Source organism: Malus sylvestris, chromosome 1 (genome assembly GCF_916048215.2).
Source record: "Malus sylvestris chromosome 1, drMalSylv7.2, whole genome shotgun sequence".
Classification (NCBI taxonomy): Eukaryota; Viridiplantae; Streptophyta; class Magnoliopsida; order Rosales; family Rosaceae; genus Malus; species Malus sylvestris.
Genome location: NC_062260.1, coordinates 12,151,294 through 12,171,018, shown reverse-complemented (window position 1 = coordinate 12,171,018; position 19,725 = coordinate 12,151,294). Strand labels below are relative to the sequence as shown.

The following is a 19,725-nucleotide window of genomic DNA, read 5'->3' as shown; positions in this document are numbered from 1 at the left end:
TGAGATCAACGGTTGATGTTAATATGATTTATTAATTTAAAAAAAATAGTTTTAAAATTAAGAAAAGTTACCGTTGTGACATGTGGCACAATCTGAAGTGTTGGAATTCAAATTTTTTTAAATCCAATGGCAGAAATTAATTATTTGAATAAAAAAAAATTTTAAAATTGTAAAAAATCAAAAAAAATATATCTGAAAATTTAAAAAAAAAATGTTTCTACTTTTCTATAAATACCTTCTCATTATCATCTACCTTACACCACAATTTCATATTTTCTCAACTACTTTCAATCAAATTCCTATCTTTCTCTCAAAGTTTCAATCCAATTTTTTTCAAAAAAATGACTACTGATGCAGGTACGAATTGGTCGCTTCTTGAAGACGTTGCATTGTGTACTAGCTGGGTTGAGAAATGTGGAGTCTTATTCATACCAATTATCTTGAGAAAATGGGTGGGAGTAGAACCAAAGAATCGTTGTCTAGTCGTTGGAAATTACTTAGCCAATCGTTTACTATTTGGAGAGACGCCTTGGGACAAGCTAGTAGTAATCTTCGAAGTGGGAAAAATTACACGGATCAGGTAATAATATATTATTTATTTGTTTGTACTATACCCAAATTTACATTGTAATTATTTGTTTGTATTATTTATTTGTTACCTACTTTAATTATAATTAATTGTTTGTATTATTTATTTGTTACCTACTTTAATTATAATTATTTGTTTGTATTATTTATTTGTTACATACTTTAATTATAATTATTTGTTTGTATTATTTATTTGTTACCTACTTTGATTATAATTATTTCTTCTCCCCCATTATGTAGCTAATTCAAGCACAAGCTTGGTATGGTGCCAAAACCAAAACAAAAAATAATCGTCCAACAGCTCCTCACCTCGTTGTTGCCTGCTTCTAACAAGGTTTTTGGAACGGGTGGGCCTGCATATCTGAGCCACAGCTTGGATGACTCGACGAGAATGTGAGTTTCTGGCCATTCTTGCTTCGTCATCTCTCCTTCTCCACTCCTCATCATCATCCTCTTCCTTCTGGGCTATATGGAGATTGAAATTTCCTTCAGATTGGTTAAACAATTCTTCCTCTTCTTGATCGATTTCCCACATCATGCTTGAAGAAGAAGACATTGTAAGTAGAAACAATGAATAATGATACAGATTTTGATTTGGTGAAGAAAGAAGCAGAAACTATGAATAATGATATAGATATTGAGAAAATTGGTGTGAGATTTAAAAGAATGGATGATGGACTATATGGAGGATTCTGAAATAATTAGGTTGTAGATAGTGTCACGTGGCATGCCGTCATTCGTTAAAAATCTGATCGAAATCTATCCTAAAAAATTCTGAAAAGATAACAACACCTGGCACGACGGCATTGGATAAAAACCTTATCGAAATCCATCACCAACAATTATCTTTTCGGATAATGACACGTGGTGCAACGAGAATGATTTAAAATCTGATCGAAATCTATCCTCAAATATTTTGAAAAGATAACGACACGTGGCACGATGACATTCGATAAAAATCTTATCGAAATCTATGACCAATAATAGTCGTTTTGGGTAAATAACACGTGACGCAACGAGAACGATTTAAAATATCTTATCCGAAATTACAAATAAATTTATTTTGTAAAAAAAATAATTAATAAATATTTTATTGCTTATTGGCAGGGCTATTCAAGTGCAAGGGTGAAGATGCAAAAGGCAGTTACTGTTCATTATGACAGTTACTGTTCACAAGGTGGATTGAATAGTAGATTGCCTGGGGGGAGGACTCCAAGGCTCCAAGGGTGGAGTTGCTCTAAACGCTAGTCGGGTGATTAGAAAAAAAACCCCAAAAATCCCAAACCAAATCAAAAAAATTCCAAACCAAAATTTCCAAAATTTTCAGTATGTCATCCCGAACCAAACTGAAATTTTCGGTATGAGATTTGGTTTTGCATCTTCATATTTTCAGTATTCTCATACCGAACTGAAAATAAATATTATATATACTAGCATATGGGCACGCATAAATTTTTTTATTTTTTATTTTTGAAATAGAAGGTGACACACCCCGATCCTAGAATAAATGCGTGATGGCTGTCACGTGGGCGTGACGTAACCAAAAGTGCGACGCGGAAGCAATAGATAAGAGAAATACGAATAAACAAAAACCAAATACTAGCAATAATAACCAAGTAACGTGCTAGAGTAAGTTAAAGTGTGAAACACACATATTCAAAGCCTAAGTACAAGGTGCAGTCAAGTAGGTACATTACTGAATTACAACACCCGAAGGTGAGTCCTACATGAGTAGTCTGTCAGAATGCCGTGGAAATCCTCGTGGGCCACCAACGCTGCTAACTAGAACCTGGAGGGGCGCAAAACAAAATTGAGTGGGTCAGTAAAACAAAACTTTTCGAAAATCATTTCATTTAAAACATTTCTAACCTCTCACTGTAAAACCTGTATACTTTCCCAGAAAATAACATAATATGCATATAATCTTCATATATCTCAAATCACAATTCTTTATCAAAACCCAGAAAATATGTCATGCCATAAATGTCAATAACAGATTAAGAATGCATCAATATAACAGGTAGGGGTGGGTTCGGTACGGTTACCGTACCAAAACCCTTGTACCAATTACCGTACCAAACTTTCGGTTTGGTAAAATCTATTACCATTACCGTACCAAACTTTCGGTATACCGAAGTTCGGTATTGCCAAAAGTTTGGTTGGCATGGTATGGCAATGGTAATTGCCATTTTGTTTTGGGACAAAATATGTTTTTGTTTTTTTAACCCAATTCAAGGGCAAAACTTATTTTTTTGTACCTTTATCTCATACATTATAGATTAAATTCATTTATTATTCATCATTCACAATTCACACACATAATAATTCAAATGAAGCATCAAGATTCATCATGAAAATTAAGCTTACAATCCAAATAGAAGTTACGAACCAAAACAAATAGAAGTTAACAATCCAAATAGAAATTAAAGTTTCAAACCAAATGAAAATTGGAAGTAAACTTCAAGAAGGAGAATTCATTGATCAGTTATTCAAGCTTGAGATGTCGAAGATTTTGGAAGAGGCATTGAACTTGTAGAAGATTGAGTTTGTATCAAGCTTACATTACAAACAAAGAAAACATATTAATTAGTAGCAAGAAGAATTAAAGTTGAAAACCATTTAATAACAAATTTACTAAAAAAATTAAAGCATATCTTTCTTGTTTTCTCTTCTTCTATTTCCTTGTAAAATTGAAGCATATCTTCCGTTGGTCCTTGTAGAAGTTTACTTCACCTGCCCTCAGCCAACCACTAGGACACACTAGTGCCTCAATTATTTTAGGAGTCAAGAATACCCTAAAAGGGTTCACAACCCTCCTCCCTAGACTAAATGCATTTTCACTAGCAACAGTAGAAGTGGGGGTTACAAAGATATTTTGGCTATTTGTGAAAGAATTAGGAACTCTTTTGTGTTTGATTTCCACAATTTTAAGATATCAAAGTCACCAACAACAATGCTAATATAAGTAGGGTTTTATTTTCAAATTATTGGAATATTATAAATATGTGTTATATAATTATGTATTATATAAATTATAAATTATAAATTATATTGTATTTTCGATATGGTACGGTAATACCGTGGTAATGATATCCATTACCAATACCGTACCATGAAATTTCGGTACGGTACAATACCGTACCATTACCGATTGGTACAAAAAAATTGGCACAAAATCGGTATGGCACGGTTGGCAATTCGGTTGGCATGGCAATTTGGCAAAAAAATCCACCCCTAATAACAGGTGACATAATGAATCAGTCGGAGACCCTGCAGTTGGTCCTGTACGGTTAATTCCATAGCTCAATATCTAAACCAACCAGAGTCACCACGGTGACCTGTAGGGCATTACTCTGCATATAAGTCGGAACTACCTGAAGTAGTCTGTACGACAAGAATGGTGTAATAATACGCTCTAGTGCTTCCCTCATCAATCATCAGTGCACATAATCTAAGGTCACCTACCAGTCGGAACCACCTCTAGTGATCTGTACGACTAGCATGTCGGAACCCTCTCATGGTCTGTACGACATGCACCTACTTGGATCCAAGGTGAGCGTGCGGTGCGGTGAATATTATAAACACTAATACTAGGGGTGCAGGTTATGAGCTCTCAACACAATTCACATTACAATAAATCGTATGAATAACATAAAACTCACCTGATACTCACTTGTGCGTCCACAACACCATTTCATATATATATGCATCAATTACTAATTCATATAATTCATAATATGCATGCATGGCATTTTAAAAACATACTTTTATTTAAATTCAATTTATGGGAAATTCAGTAGTATATAGGTAATAACAGAAAATAACTACCCATTCACTGATAGGTCGAAGGGTCGTAACCCCCGTGACGTCCCTTGATGCGCTCATCTTCGGGATAGGTATCACATATATGCGAAACAACTATAAAAACGTTAATTAAAGCACATAACCGACAATTCATAATAACTTCTTAAACGATGCTCAATTTGGGTATATGAATATACCAAAGTGACCTACTCGACGTCATAGACGTCGAGGTATTTTTAGAAAAAAATTTCGAGGCTGCACGCGCCGGAATAGGCACGGGTCCACGCGACCCCCACGCGCATCATCCCCAACCTCCAGTCGCAGGAAAAACTCGCCGGCCCCGGAAACTGGGCAGACCTGTAATCGCCATTTTCTCGTTCGATTCTCAACCATTTTCCATAAAATTTTCACCAAAATGTCCTAAATCATGAGGGGAAGAAGGCTATACCTCTTTGGAGCCTCAAAACCTTCGAAAATCACGTCGGGAAACTTCACCAAAACCAGCCACCTTCGAACTAGGGTGTCCCGACGTCCAAAACTTCCAAACGAACGTCCCCGAGCTTCGTGGGAACTTCCTAGAGCTCACTATGAGCTTGGATTGTCCTAAAAACCAACCATTACAAAGTTCATGAATAGTACTCAATTCGGACCTTGAGTTTTCAACGTGAAAACGAAGGGTTTCTTACCTGAAAATGGTACCTTTGAGTTCGTAGGGCACTCACGAACACAATGGTGCTAATCTCCACTTCGATCCATGAAGTTTTGATGGTCCTTGGGTGTGGTCCGTACAATTTCGAAGGAAGAGAGAGAGAAGAGTGACAGAGAAAGAGGAGAGAGAGAGAGGGCACGGGGAAGGAGAAAGTGTCCCGTGTGTGTGGTCCATCCCAAAACAATCACCATCAATTTTTCTTAAGTCCCTAACCACACAAAATACATACAACCTTTAATCAAAGTTCAAACTTTCCAAAACTTAGGGAAATATGCATTGTTCAATAATATGTCACACACATAAATTTCGTCATTTCACAACCTCGATAAATAAAATCTCGGGACGGGCTGTGACAGAAGGAAAGAGGAAGAGAGTGATAGAGAATGTCGAAGTGGAAAGTTTTTATTTTTTTTAATTTTTAATTTTTAATTAGAGATATGTTAGGATTACATATACTAAGGCTTTGAAAAAAAATAACAAAATTTGGTTGTGTGAAATTACATTTCTGCCTCATATTTCTTATTCATGTTTTGTCTTAATTAGTGGGTTAAACTGGTAATTTCATAAGATTTTGGTTGACAATGAGTGTTTTATTAATTAGTAGACATATATATATATATATATATTATTTTTAATTACAAGAGAATTATTTCAACCGTTCATTGTTTTGGATTTAATCTATGATGTTCATTTTTTTTAAGTCAGATCCCATTTCACTTCCGTAGTTCAGTTCCATTGATTGATTCCACCCATCGAACTCGAAGCGCAGCCCCTGAGCCTCCCTTACTGAGCCCTCATCTCATATGCCTGTGTCGAATTCTGGCCAGCCACCGGCCCACCACCACACCATACTATCGTCTCTGACTCTCCAACCTTCCTTCACCACACAGTCACCACTCTTTCTCGCGATCTCTCTCACCACCACACCGAGTCCGAGTCTCACTCTCACCCCAAATTAGGTAATTAATTTAGTGTTTTGAAATCTAATTTATGTCTTCCTTTTGAAATTTAATTTAGGGTTTTAAGTTTTAATTGCTAACGATATTGTTAGTTCAGTCAAAATGTTTTAGATGATCAACTTTCCTGATTCCATTATAGCCTACTATGTAGAGTAAAAGAACCTTGTTTAAACCTTGACACTGAAAGAGAAACAGAATCACATTTAAGAACTCTCGCATATCATTCACTTAACTCAACTATATATAGCTGGCTGCAAGTTCAGCTAAAGACCCATGAATTAACTAATTGCTAATCACATAATTAACTGTTAGTTAGCTAATTGACAAATAAGATGCTTACTCATCAAGATGACTAAACTAATTGACATAGCATCCTATCATTGAGACATGAGGTTACAAAGTCTGTAGGTTTGCCAGACCCTAACTGTTTAAGTTTTTATGATTCAATTTCAAATACTGACGCTTTTGGTTCAAACCAGTTTGATGACATCAATATTTAGTCTACGATCATGTACATTTAAATGCAAATTAATCCTTTTTCCTGGTTCCACTCCTTAACTAATGCCAAATATGAGAGCTCCACTATTTACTAATAAGTGAGAAGAATAATTGAATAAATGTGTTGTGGTGCACTTGATTAAGCCGCAGTTTGGGCAAGGAGAGTAGAAGAGAGTAGTTTTGTAACGTTTTAGGAAATTTGACACTTTGCTTTTGGTTTTTTAATTAGTTGAGTTTTTCAACTACTCTTTGACACTTGGTTGATCATGCCTCATTATGTACTTTTGTTCTCCCAATCTTTTTATACTGCAGAGAGGAAGAAACTTCTAGATTACTGATCATATTAGTCTACTATGATGCTGTGTTGTTAAAGAGTGATTCTCTACTAATTATTTTCTTGAATTATTATTCTTCAGGTTGTTTTTCTTGAACTTGCTGATGCTCGAGCAACTTTTAAAGGTTTAGCATACAAGCGCAAGCGCGACAAGTAAGTGTTGAAAAATCTTGTATGTAGGTTCCAGCTTTTATGTTTGTATTATCTTTGTGGGGGTGGGGCTACTTATATTCTCCTAGTTTAGAAACGAGCTGGTTTTTATTTGCTTCCTAGTTCAAATACACGATACTTCTATGCTGAATGCTCAGATTTTTGAACCATTTATTTTATTTATTGATTAGAATTTGGATATATGCTGACTGTGGTTGTGATATATTAATGCGCATTGTTATTTTATTTGTTAGGATGGACGGATCTAGTAGCTAATTTAGCTGAAGCTTCGTGCCTAGGTGCGGAGCTTAGCGCTTAGGCGGAGGCCTAAGGGAATTAGGCGAGTTCAAATACATTATTATATATCATCTAAATAAGTATTGATTTATACATAAAAATATATAATTCTATTGAGATAACAAAAACTACAAAATAAAATGATTATAGGTTTAAAATAGTAGAACATAATGAAAATGTGGGAAACAAGCTTAGAATATGTGTTCAGTACTCAATAAGTCTCTTAAAATTTATTAAAAAAAAATATAAAAAAAAAATAAAAATTGTCTATTTTTTGTAATGAAAATCATGATCTAGACTGAAACAGACTCCGCAAGTCTACACGTAATTTCTTAACTTTGAAATGCATTAAGAATTAATTCGCACATGACCAGCAGCGTAGGGCTTAGGTAGGGTTCATGGGGCGCTGGACGGTGCTAATTTCACCACCGCTGCAAAACCCTAACCTCCATTTACCGCAAAATCCCCAATCCAAAAGATAGCAGTGGCTGATACAAAGCTCGAAGCTTTTTTAATGGCGTCCTAATTACATCCCTTCAGACGCAATCCCAGAACGACGTGGCCTGCATCAAAAGCTCTCAGCTCATATCGAACCTTCACTCTCAGACCTCTGCCACACTTTTTTTTTGTACTTCTTCCTTGTTCAGTTCTTCTCCTTACTTCTTCAGTTCATTGCCGATGTCAAATTTTGAATTCGAATACAAAATTTTCAATTGGTTCAAAGATTTCATGGCCAGGTAACTCTGCTTTGGTCTTTTACTACCGGAAGAAATTCACTTTTTCATCTGGGCAATCTTTAAAATTCATCAATCTTGCAGACTTAGCAATTTTGACGAGTTGGTGGCCACCGGAAGCACATTACTCGTCAACTTTCAGCAGGGGCTGGGTAAGTAGCATTCTGGGTTTTGTTTCAAATTTGATTTAGTTTCTTAGTAAGTAATATTTTTGTTTTTGTAGAGTTTCTTCGACGACCTCGGATAGATGAGACATTGGATTTGGTTAAAAACATAATCCGAGGTAATGAAACAAAGAAGGTTAAGTCATATGTTGAAGCTGGATGTCTCAACGCTGATGATGGCAGACGAAATATAAGCAAGTGTGAGTGCAATTCTGTATATATTCTTATGCTTTCTTTGGATTGTTGATTAGATAACTGAGTGTTGAGACCCTCTCAAGCTCTTATCAGTTTTATATCAGCAAAGATTTATAATGTTATCGAAATATGCTTAATTATTTGTTAAAACTGTTATTTTTCACAATTTACTGGAAATAATTGGAATGAGTTGAGAGATTGATAGTCTCTTCTTTCTCTTCATTTGAATTCGGTTCCCCATAAAAAAAATTGGATATCGGTTAAAGGCCATTGATCGTACTTATGCTCTTTTATCCTGCTGTAGTGACAGTTTGTTTGTAATTGGCTGATAATTTGTAGAGTTGATTTACCGGGTATCTAACTAATGAGCATGTTTTTCTTATATCTGCCCTTGAATTACTATCCTTTGTTTTTGTATGGTGTTGTTCCCTTACTTTGAGTTTTGCCACTTTCTGATACGTTATTGGTCTGGACTATGAACGTGATGTATTTCTTATACATGGTGAAATTCGTGTAGAGAAGTGCATACATGCCAACTTGGACTTTGTGACCATCTAAGTAAAGGTAACATGTCTTTCCGAAATTGTCATTATTTGTTTCTTTTATTATATATCACAAAAGAATCTTGTTAAAAGGAAAGTGAAGGGGTGATGCCTTTACATCAATGAGCTGTTTTATCTGTTCGTAGTAGTAGTAGTTCTTTCGTATCTCGTGTGTTGCAGTTTGTAGTTTGAATGTTTGATGTATGTTGCAGTTTGTAGTTTGTTAATGGTACATTTCCCTACTTGATGCAATCTCACACTTGATGTACTCTTGAAATTTTTGTTTATGAATGCAAGTGCTGTTGTAGGCAGAAACGTACTTAATGAACTTGAATGCCTCTTGGAGGATGTAAATGGTGCAATGCGAACTGCAATGGGAAATTTACTCGACTTTCAGGGTGACAGTTTTGCGGACAGGTTGAATGAAGAAGCATGCAACGGTGACAAGGTAGTCTTTAACCTTCTTTTCTCTTATCCCAAGGAATATCTTGACGCTGTTTGTACATTCAGTTCTGATATGTTTCATCTCTGTTTGTTCCTTTTCCTAATAGAACTCTGTTCTAACCTTTGCACTTGTATGCTAATACTTCTCTGTATTACTGAATACCAATGTTTACAAAATCACAAATCACCTTGCATTGCACAGATGACAAGTATTAATACCTGACTCGCAAGCTAAGGTTAGCTATAACAGCTATAACCAACTCCTAATGTCCATCTAACAAACACTAAACAACTAAACCAATGACTACATGACACTTGGCAATCAATATCGATAGATTATTTGTACAATTATCAGCATTGTATCATCTACCCTCCCTGCCTCCGAGTTCAGTAATTATCGTTGCCCATCATTGGACTTATGTCCAATTGTCCGTACATTTCTGTTGTATTTGTACCCGTATACGCACAGACACATGTATCAATGGTTATCACTGATTTGAATGTATCACTAAATTACTCTGATAATTGTATGCTTTGAATTTTGTTAGGGTTTTAGCTGAAACATGTTTGCTTCTTTGTAGCTTTGGTGTTTAAGGAGTCACTGTCTTTGTAATTTTATCGGGTTGGAGATTTTCTGCAATCTTTACTGTTATTGAAAATCAGAGTGCCTGCACTTGCCAATAAGCATGGTTTAATCTGCAGAGTTTCAGTCAAAGTTATATGATCCATCATTCAGATGTCTCCTTTCACTACAAAATTCTTAGTACAACATTTATACTGTGTATCCAGCTTAAATATCCTCCTTTCTTTACAGTTTTTACTTCACTGCTTGCCTATTTTGAAGGTCAATCCTTAATATCTCTGATTTCCAGATTATCCTTTATTTTACAAGTTTTTCTATTCATTTCCTGATCAAAATGGGAAGAGGAGCGGTACATAGAACTGTTGAATGCATATTTCTGTCGCAAAATATTATGATTAAGAAAGTGTAAGATTTTCCGGGAATGAGGGAGCTATATCTTTGAGTTCTAAGATATTTGGCTGATCTTTCCATTACCTAATTTTCTCTCCTTTTTTCTTTTCTTTCTGAATGTTCATTCCACACTAAGTATTCCGTTCCTAGTTCAGATTTGCATACTGCTCAGTAAAATTGTTACACCAATTCTGATTTCTTATGGTTGATGATAAATTCGAAACACCTCTTAATGATGCCTAACTTCTATAGGAGGAATTTACGTCATCCCATCCCAAAAGAAATGAAGTTACCGATTATGCTGTCGTGATGGGTGTCATTTACAGTATGGTCAAGCAAGACTATATGATGCAGGTAATTAAAGCTCTCACCCTGAATACCCATTATCTGTGCCCTTCGTATGAACTTTTAAAACATCCAATGTAACAACTTGATGCAGGAGAGGATCGTCTCTGCACTTAATCTCAAGTCATCTTCAGGAGAATTAGAGAGCTACTGCCTGATGTGGTCTTTGCGTCCGTTCATAAATAGCGAAATTAAGGATTATGCTTGGAAACTTATTCCCTAAATGTTGCGGAAATCTGAATGCCAAGGTTTGCTTACTGTCAGATTGTTAAATTAATTGTCATAATTTAGTTTATTTCACAAAATTATAAATAGAACTTTTAAAAAAATTTAGCTTTTTCTTTAACAAGGAAATAAAACCTTCATTATATTGAATATTAGTTTACAAGGGTAGTGTAATTTACAATCCATTGACCATCCCAAAACCCATGTGTCAAAATTAGGTGATAGTTTAGTTTTGCCGGCAGTTAGAAATTGCGACTGGCTGCTGCTAGTATCCACTTCTGTTAGCTTGTTTTCCTCACCAATCTGATAGTTAGTGAAGGTCTCAAAGTTGTTCTTGAATAGACCAGCCAACTTCATCGGTGTCTCATTGTATGCATTCTTGTCCGACCACAGCGAAACCCGAAAAACAAAATGAGAGAGAGAGAGTGAGAGAGGCAAGTCCAATGGGAACTTCCTAGTCTTACCAATTCCAATTTGAAAGTCATTGACCCAAATCAAATTAGACATTTGAAACATGCTTCTGCATCTTCTCAGTCAACATTGCTGCATACTTGGTGGGATGCAACATAAAAATGATGCCCCAAAGCAAGCTGAAAATGTTGCATGTGGCTCCTTAATACCCTCTTCGGTTCCAGCAACCTTGTAATTACTCAATAATACGGATGATAATAATGTATTCGATGGGGGTAGGCTGCACGATTGGATATGAGAAATGATTTTCACTCTCTCTCATTACCTGTAAGTGATTCGTTTGAATAATCCACCACCCGGGCATGCTCGTCGAACAGAGGTTTTCCAACACTGCCCCAAACTTGATGGCATTGAAAATGTCAGGCTCCTTCTCCCTTGAGAGATGCACTTGGTATAGCAAGCACCTTCGATGTTTGATACACCAGTCTCGCTCCAATAGTGTTCATCGTCTCCAATTAAGAACCTGTTGTGATCCGTTGACAGAGTTGTCTTTCTTGTACCTAATTATTCAAACATGTTAGCAAACATTTATCAGAACCAACTAGCCTCTTAGCATGCACTCTACGATTAAACATCAGTTGGTTCTATATCCCGACAATCCAAACAAGAGCACGACATCCTCGTCTTTCCCCAGATTGCAACCAGGATGTAGGGAGAGGATCTGTCGCCTAGGGATGAGATAATGCATAAAGCTGAAGAGGCCCAGCGTCTATGGATCCGAGGATGACCATTTCTTTCCTAGCAAGATTGATGTCTATGCTGGTAGAGGATGTCACGTGTTGAGTGTAACGATTGCAGGGAAACTGTCCGGCACTAGATGGTGAAGTCTGGAGTTCCGAAATTCTCCGGCTCTTTAGGAGTGGGTGGGATACACCTGCAAATGTACACAAATGAAGCTCATGCACGAGTTTTACAATGACATCAAAATCAATCGTTCGTGAGTCTTATGTATCTTCGCGCAGGTTTCCGACGTGGAACATACCTCAAAACTTGAATGTTGTGCATGAACAATGAATGGAAAGCCCTGGCAGACAAGATTCGTATTTTGATTTTGTTTTGTGGATCGCATTATCCCAATTCAACAATTGATCATTTAGGAAGGCCTGCAAATTGAAAATTCAAGACACAAACAATGATCTTGTACCCTGTTGAGAAGTACGACACCATCTTCGCTTGCTACCAATGAGGGAGGAGGTCATATTTTAAAAAATCGATAAAATACAGAGTATATATAGTGTGTCATACATTCTCCACTCACTTTTGATGGTAGTGAGTCCACTGGCTTTTTATAGCCACTGAAATCTTGAGCTCCAAGTCTCACATCACATCCTTTGATTTTCTCCTGTCCACAAGTTATTTGATCATTGTAGTGAGATATGCATGTTGCATGCACATTTTAGCTCCACTTTCCCAGGTTTGGGTTAATTGCTAAAGGATTTGATTGCTTGGCTCCTACAAAAGTGAAATGTACTTGAGTCCAAATATTACATTTTTTTTGTCTCCAATGCATCGGAAACTTGAAATACTTTTTGAGTGAAATTAAAATATTTGAGTTTCAATATAAGATTTGAGTCTAAGACGGAGCTCGCATCAGTCTGAGAAAAATATAAGTTGAGAGTCAGGTGCCCCTTAGCTAGAATATAGTAGGCATTCTATTATAACTTCTAAATACTGTCCAAAACTACTCAATTTTGTAAATTGGTGACTGGAAACTGCCTTCTTTTCTTTGTTTCCATTTAAATTTGTGTCCAGATTGTCAAATTAACTTCGAAACAGATGAATTTTGAAGAAAATGAGAGGGGAAGGAAATTGAGAGAAACAACCTCCTTTGATTATATATATTAATAGGACATAAAAAAGTACAAAAGAACCATTTAGCATATCTAATAAATAGAATAACAATACGCCTACTTCTGAATCTGTCCAATTCTTATTTCCATCAATTGCCTTGACCCCCAAGCTTCCCTAGAGTTTCTAGTTACTCTCCTTTTCTGCCAAGGTTTTAGAAATTTGGTCCAGCCGCAAGTATCTCCTCGGTCAGCTTGTTGTCCTTCCCAATCTTGTAGTTTGTGAAAGTCTCAAAGTTCCTCTTGAAGAGGCCAGCTAGCTTCATCAGAGTTTCATTGTATGCATTCTTGTCCGACCACTGCAACCATATATAAGATTCGGATATCACATTAATGATGAAGGTCAAGACCGAATGAACAGGGAAACGGTATATAAAGAGAAAACCAACTTACAGTGTTCATTGGATCCAGTATTTCTGAAGGCACTCCCTCGACCTCAGTGGGGCTTTCAAGTCCAAACACTTCAGTCTTCTTGTACTTCGCATTTAAGAGGCTGCCGGAGTGGATGGCGTCAATGATTTTCCTGGTGTAGGGCAACTTAATGCGCTTTCCGGATCCATAGCTGCAGGAAAGAAGGATGTTTGTTTGGTTAAGATTTTCTCACGGAAATGATTCTTTAAAATTATGATGATAATTGAATGCACATATACCTTCCACCGGACCAGCCAGTGTTAACCAGCCATCCTGTTGCACCGTGCTTCTGCATCTTCTCAGCCAGCATTGCTGCATACTTAGTAGGATGCAACATTATAAATGCTGCACCGAAGCATGCTGAGAATGTTGCTGTTGGCTCCTTGATACCATCTTCAGTTCCAGCAACCTATAAATTTATCAACAATTAGTTAATATAGTAACCGAAATTTATGTGTTCACGAGTACAAATAGAGAAGTTGAATTTACCAGAGCAGTGTAGCCACTGATGAAGTGGTACATGGTCTGAGCAAGGTTTAACTTGCTCACAGGAGGGAGCACACCAAATGCATCGCATGCCAAAAGTATGACATTCTTTGGATGTGGACCAACGCATGGTATCTTTGCATTGGGAATGTATTCGATGGGATAAGCTGCACGAGTGTTCTCTGCAACCAGAAGAAAAACAGCTCAATATATTATATGGTCCATCAGAATTATGTATAAGCATAATCAATCACCGTATGAGATTCAAACTCAAATTGTGTGAATTTTAGGATGAAAACAATTGATATTTACCTGTAACAGATTTGTCAGAATAGTCCACCTCTCGTGTATACTCATCAAACACGATGTTTTCCAACACTGCCAATAAAGAAAAAATCGATAAATTCAAGTCGAATTCAAAAGACCAAACAAATTAAACACTATTACTTCTTCATCATCTTGATTCTATCATATCCACATATCCAAGAAATCAAGGTGATATATTACCAGCGCCAAACTTGATGGCGTTCCAAATATCAGGTTCTTTCTCCCTTGACAGGTCAATGCACTTGGCGTAGCAACCACCTTCGATATTTGACACACCGTTCTCAGTCCAGCAGTGTTCATCATCTCCAATCAAGTACCTATTGTGATCCGTAGACAGAGTCGTCTTTCCAGTACCTAAATAGTAAAATGAAAAGAAAAGGCAAATAGCATCCATAAGAAACAATTAAACTGTCATAGCTAACATAGAGCGAGAGAGAGTAAGTGGGCACATATCATATGGCTGCGAGAGCAAGACGACAACCGTGATCTAATGATGATACTATACCTGACAATCCAAAGAAAAGGGCAACATCTCCATCTTTCCCCATATTGCAGCCAGAATGCAGGGATAGGATTTGTCGCTTAGGCATGAGATAATGCATGACACTGAAAAGACCTTTCTTCATTTCCCCAGCGTACATGGTGCCGAGGATGACCATTTCCCTCCTAGCAAGATTAAGGTCTATGCTAGTAGAGGATGTCATGTAGTGGGTGTAACGATTACATGGGAACTGGCCGGCATTGTATATAGTGAAGTCCGGAGTACCAAAATTCTCCAGCTCTTCAGGAGTGGGTCGGATACACCTGCGACCCATCGAGTTATAGAATTGTACGCACACTAAGCTAATATCACACATGTTTTCACCTACCTAGACGGAAACCTACGTGCTTAGGGACGATACATAGGTAATACTCGGAAAAGATTACATGTCAAAACTCATACGCAACGTTAAGAGGACTTATCTGGCAGGCTTACCCAAAGGAGGAAGGAACGTATACAGAAATATACACTGCAGAGGAAGCAAATTGTTCATAAAAACTCCTAAGCTTTACTTACATGTTGTGCATAAACAATGAGTGATAAGCCCTGGCAGACACGACCCGAACTTTGATTCTGTTTTCTGGATCCCAATTCAAAAATTGATCATTTACAAAGACCTGTAAATATCAAAATGTCAATCACCCTTACTCCCCGCCACTCGCTTCTTAATCAACAAGGTACGAAAAAGAATATAGCTATACACAAATTATCTATCCGTACTCAACAACTAATTTCTTCCCCCAAACATTTTTCCCATCTTATAAACAAAGACATTTTTTCAGCTACTTTCTTAGTTCATTAAGCTATTTTACATATTTGTAAACATCATAACAGTATGGACTGTAGGGAACAGTCTGACTGGTATTAAATTATCAATGCATCATAACGTGTTGTAATATATCTATGCGGTGTTTCAGTGCCAAACAATAATTTCTCAACAAAGTGAACAGTTGACTGGTATTAATGCATGTTCTTTATGAATAATTCCTTCTTTCCCAGTGAAGTAGTGACGAGGTCGAGTACAACACAGCAAGCATATGATAAAATACAGAGCACCGCTCAAACATGTATGAGTAAATTATGCGGATAATTGTAACCGATAATATCGATAACATTGCTACTCCCAATGAAATCTTGGCCAAGTTGTGGAAAAGGACAAGGGAGATGCCACCACCCACGCATCACTATCTCCTAAAAGCAATATATTCCAAGGATACGAACATGCATGCATTTTTCCACCACCAATCTTTTTCCTCAACATGTAAATATTCTAAACCAGGCAACTCTTTTTACCTGTTTTATAAAATACAAGTAAATCTAGTTTCTAATATAATGACGTGGTATTGAATAAACACGAGTCAAATTTTGAAACTTATTACCTATAAATTCGTCGTTTCTTAGCAGGAAAAAAAAGAAAAAAAAAAGAGAAAAAGTAAAGACCTTGTCCAAAGAATTCAAGTAATCCACAGCTCTTTCTCTGTTGACCATGAACGTATGCTCGTCCATTTCAATGTTAGGTGAGCCGCTACAGATGAAAATAACCACCGCGTCTATGTATAATTACACACAGTAACAAAAGGTAAAAGTGAAAAATGCGGGCGGCAGTAATTATAATTAGTTATTACCTTCCCCACCAAAGGTCGTCCCGGGTGGTGTCATCCTTGACGACGCGTTTGTCTCTTGGAGAGCGACCAGTCTTGGCTCCAGAAAGAGTTGCTAGCGCGCCGGTTGACGTAACGAACGACCCTTTCTCATACTTTATTGCCTGCTCATATAACTCTGCACCGCATACCACCCAAAACCAAACATCAATAAAAAAACCCCTAATGTTCAGGGTCCTACCTCAATCAGTTTAGCATATAAATTGAGAGTAACGATTTTCACAGTCTCAATTTAGAGTTTGGCACTCTCATTTACAGAGTAATCACTTCGAAATCTCATAGGTTAAATTAGATGTCAAAATCGTGACCCTAACCCTAGACAAACTTTGCATGCATCTGTTTCCGTTATTTGATAAAGAGAAATGTGTTCTTATGCTAGACTGTATAGCAACGTAAGTATCGACAACATATTCTATATAAATAGATGTCTGACACGACGTAAGTCTAGCAAAACAACGTTATCCTATCCTATCCATTGATGCAAATTGTGAAGGATGGTCATATATAGTGGTGGTATTACCAGCTGGAGAAAGGTTGTAGAGGACATGTGTGAACTTCAAGGCGCTGTCACTGACGCTAATGGTGGGCGTGAAGTGGTGGTGGTGCGACACGTGCGACGAAACCTTGGGGGTATCGGACTGCTTGGCCGGGTCTCCTCGAACAACCTTTGGTCCCGTCTCTCTCGTCAGCGATGCCAAAGATGCACTACCACCCACAGATTCAGCACAAACAGATCAAAAACCACAAGGCGAGGAAATCAAGCCAAGGTATGCGAATTTTCAAGGTCGTGACATCAAGTCCATTTTCCCGGAATATGACTTTCCGGGAAAATTCGAGGTCTGTTTGTTTGTCAAAATTAAACCAAGCAGGAAATTACGGGCCTGTCCCACTATTTGGAGATTATTTTTTCTTTGAAAAACACCATAAAAACCCAATTTCATTTGATCTTGAGGGAGGGCCCACATAATCCTGGGTCGTACTGCGGGTCCATCTATGGAATTTATGAGAAAAACTTCATTTGAAAACAACAAAAATTCATCTCAACAAAATGAACAAAAATGTACTTTTTAAATTTAGAGAAACTATTCACTTGTTAAATGTTAAAAAATAATAAATTTAACCTTGAGAAAGGAAAAAAAAAAAGAGAAGGTTGTTTTGAAAAATCAGGGAGTTAGGCATAGATTGTTAATAATAAAATATTTAACGTTTGTTAAAGTAGACTGTTATTGAAGATGAATGGATAAAATGAATAGTTAAAACATTTATTTTGATACTGTCACTTGCTAATTTAATAAAAATTTAAAGTTTCTCTCATAGATGTTACAACTAGAGCGCAACAATAATGATATATCAAGGCAATCAAGTAATATTATATATAAAAAAAATCAATATACACAATAATTTGTAATAAAATTTAATTTCAGATACCGTTATTATAGCATCTCAAGTGCATGTAAATTCCAATTAAATCACAATACGGCGTGCTATGAAATTTTTGGGGTGTGGTTCTAAAATATTTTCCACAAAATAACTTGAAATAAGATAAAAGTTCTAAAAATTTATTTGGACTTGAAAGGGTGACGAGGGTGCATGGGTGTGGCGACAAGTGCATACCTGATGGACTGGAGCTGCTGCTTTTGTCGCTCCTCCTCAGAGAGGGTGACGGCAAAGGCACCACCCTGAGTGCCCTTGATTGGGGTGGTGGGTGCCGACTTCTTCTTCTGCAGCGAGTGGAGCTCGTCGATCGTCTGCGCCTTCACAGGTGGCGTACTGTCGTCGTGACACACTCCATTGTCCTTCTTCTGCGTCTGGATCTTCGCCAGCCCGTTCCTCGCCGTTCCGTTACCGTTTGCCGCCGTTGCCACCGTTCCGTTTCCGCTCGCAAAGCTGAACTCTCCGTTCCCATTCGACGCCATCTTCTTCCCTGCCACAAAATAATCATCATAATTCAGTTTCATGTCAGATTTACGTGTAATAAAATTGTAGTTAGTATAGAGCCTTAATTAGATTTTGCGTTCATCTGTTTTATCACGCGATAAGAAAAGTAACAAATGACAATTAGAACGGTTTTTTATTCTCTTTTACGTGTCTACTTCTTTTTTCATATCACATATTTATGTGATCAGAAATAGATACATAAAACTAATAACGCCACGCCATGATACAAAAACTTTTTCTGAGTTAATCTCATGATTAGAGAAAAATACAAACGCGAAAATAACAAAATTATAGGGGGAAGTTACCAGAAATTGAGAGGTGGAGGAAAAAAAATGAAGAGGAGACTAATGGAAAATGAAAAATAATGAGGGAGTGAGAGAGAGCATCAAAGTTGAGGGTAATGAGTAATTGGTGAGAAGCAAATGGTGAGGCAAAAAAGGGGTGAGGGGGTGTCTTTATATAGGGTTGAGGGAGAACTCTGGTTACAATCTAACCATGGTTAAATCCTATCTCTCCGAGTACTTAGCTCACCTAAAAGGTTAGGATAAAGACCAGCAGCAATTCCATGCTGCCATCACCATTCTGTTTCTAACCAATTGTTAAGAGGCAGTTTCCTCATTTGTCCTTTTTTGATTAATTGGTTGGAAACATATGTTTTTGTGGAGTTTTCTCATTTTAAGCGCTAATATGTAGCGTATTCTATCTTGCCGCAAGAATAATGTTTGGTGATGTGGAACCAGTCGCTGGTTGGTTCAATTTCATCCGTCGATTCCTTTTCAGTCGCTCCTATTAGTTGTTGGTCAGCAGCTTTATCCTCACGAGTGGACTGAGTAGCACTCTGACATGAGTAAAATTAGGCAACTGAAGTACACTTGGTCTTTAATCATATCCATAATCCAACTAGTAATTTGCTAAAAAGAAAAAAGAAAAAAATGGTAAAAAATATGGTCGGTAACTGAGAGAGAAAAATGGATATGGTTTTGACTCCTTAAATTTAGATATGGTTTTGTCTCCGTAATTGTAACTGCTTAAACTTCGATAATCTGTGGATAAGATTAAATAAAACTTAATATGTTTCCACC

General features: G+C 37.0%; 2 protein-coding genes and 1 pseudogene across 6 annotated transcripts; 1 reads left to right on the top strand and 2 right to left on the bottom strand.

The window, feature by feature from the left end:
* The first annotated feature begins 7,677 nt into the window (after window positions 1–7,677).
* Window positions 7,678–12,513, top strand: LOC126626326 (uncharacterized). Of its 5 annotated transcripts, none has more exons than XM_050295642.1 (8): window positions 7,678–8,076; window positions 8,158–8,225; window positions 8,297–8,437; window positions 8,955–8,996; window positions 9,283–9,422; window positions 10,644–10,745; window positions 10,831–10,984; window positions 12,395–12,513. In XM_050295642.1, exons 1-7 carry the CDS (start codon window positions 8,018–8,020, stop codon window positions 10,957–10,959), a joined length of 681 nt encoding a protein of 226 aa, XP_050151599.1. In that variant the 5' UTR covers window positions 7,678–8,017; the 3' UTR covers window positions 10,960–10,984; window positions 12,395–12,513. The 5 variants fall into 5 exon arrangements, with proteins under 5 accessions (XP_050151599.1, XP_050151607.1, XP_050151592.1 ...); XM_050295650.1 differs by lacking the exon at window positions 12,395–12,513 and adding an exon at window positions 12,231–12,388; XM_050295635.1 differs by lacking the exon at window positions 12,395–12,513 and adding an exon at window positions 12,067–12,178.
* Window positions 11,461–12,942, bottom strand: LOC126610733 (phosphoenolpyruvate carboxykinase (ATP) 2-like; annotated as a pseudogene).
* A 299-nt stretch (window positions 12,943–13,241) lies between these two features.
* Window positions 13,242–19,071, bottom strand: LOC126626240 (phosphoenolpyruvate carboxykinase (ATP) 1-like). Its single transcript, XM_050295490.1, has 13 exons — window positions 18,949–19,071; window positions 18,320–18,629; window positions 17,226–17,410; window positions 16,670–16,823; window positions 16,485–16,569; window positions 15,561–15,661; window positions 15,009–15,307; window positions 14,684–14,857; window positions 14,489–14,554; window positions 14,180–14,358; window positions 13,930–14,099; window positions 13,673–13,841; window positions 13,242–13,578 (listed from the first exon to the last, which is right to left on the bottom strand). The coding sequence occupies exons 2-13, from the start codon at window positions 18,619–18,621 to the stop codon at window positions 13,435–13,437; spliced, it is 2,028 nt and encodes a 675-aa protein (XP_050151447.1). The 5' UTR covers window positions 18,622–18,629; window positions 18,949–19,071; the 3' UTR covers window positions 13,242–13,434.
* Between the last annotated feature and the right edge of the window lie 654 nt (window positions 19,072–19,725).

Coding starts and splice junctions, on each gene's coding strand:
- LOC126626326 (XM_050295642.1), top strand. CDS start 8,018: ATGTCAAATTTTGAATTCGAATACAAAATTTTCAATTGGTTCAAAGAT. Junction 8,077..8,157: donor TTCAAAGATTTCATGGCCAG/GTAACTCTGCTT, acceptor TCAATCTTGCAG/ACTTAGCAATTTTGACGAGT. Junction 9,423..10,643: donor AAGCATGCAACGGTGACAAG/GTAGTCTTTAAC, acceptor TAACTTCTATAG/GAGGAATTTACGTCATCCCA.
- LOC126626240 (XM_050295490.1), bottom strand. CDS start 18,621: ATGGCGTCGAATGGGAACGGAGAGTTCAGCTTTGCGAGCGGAAACGGA. Junction 14,858..15,008: donor CCTTTTCTTTGGATTGTCAG/GTATAGTATCAT, acceptor TTTACTATTTAG/GTACTGGAAAGACGACTCTG. Junction 14,359..14,488: donor TTCTGACAAATCTGTTACAG/GTAAATATCAAT, acceptor TTCTGGTTGCAG/AGAACACTCGTGCAGCTTAT.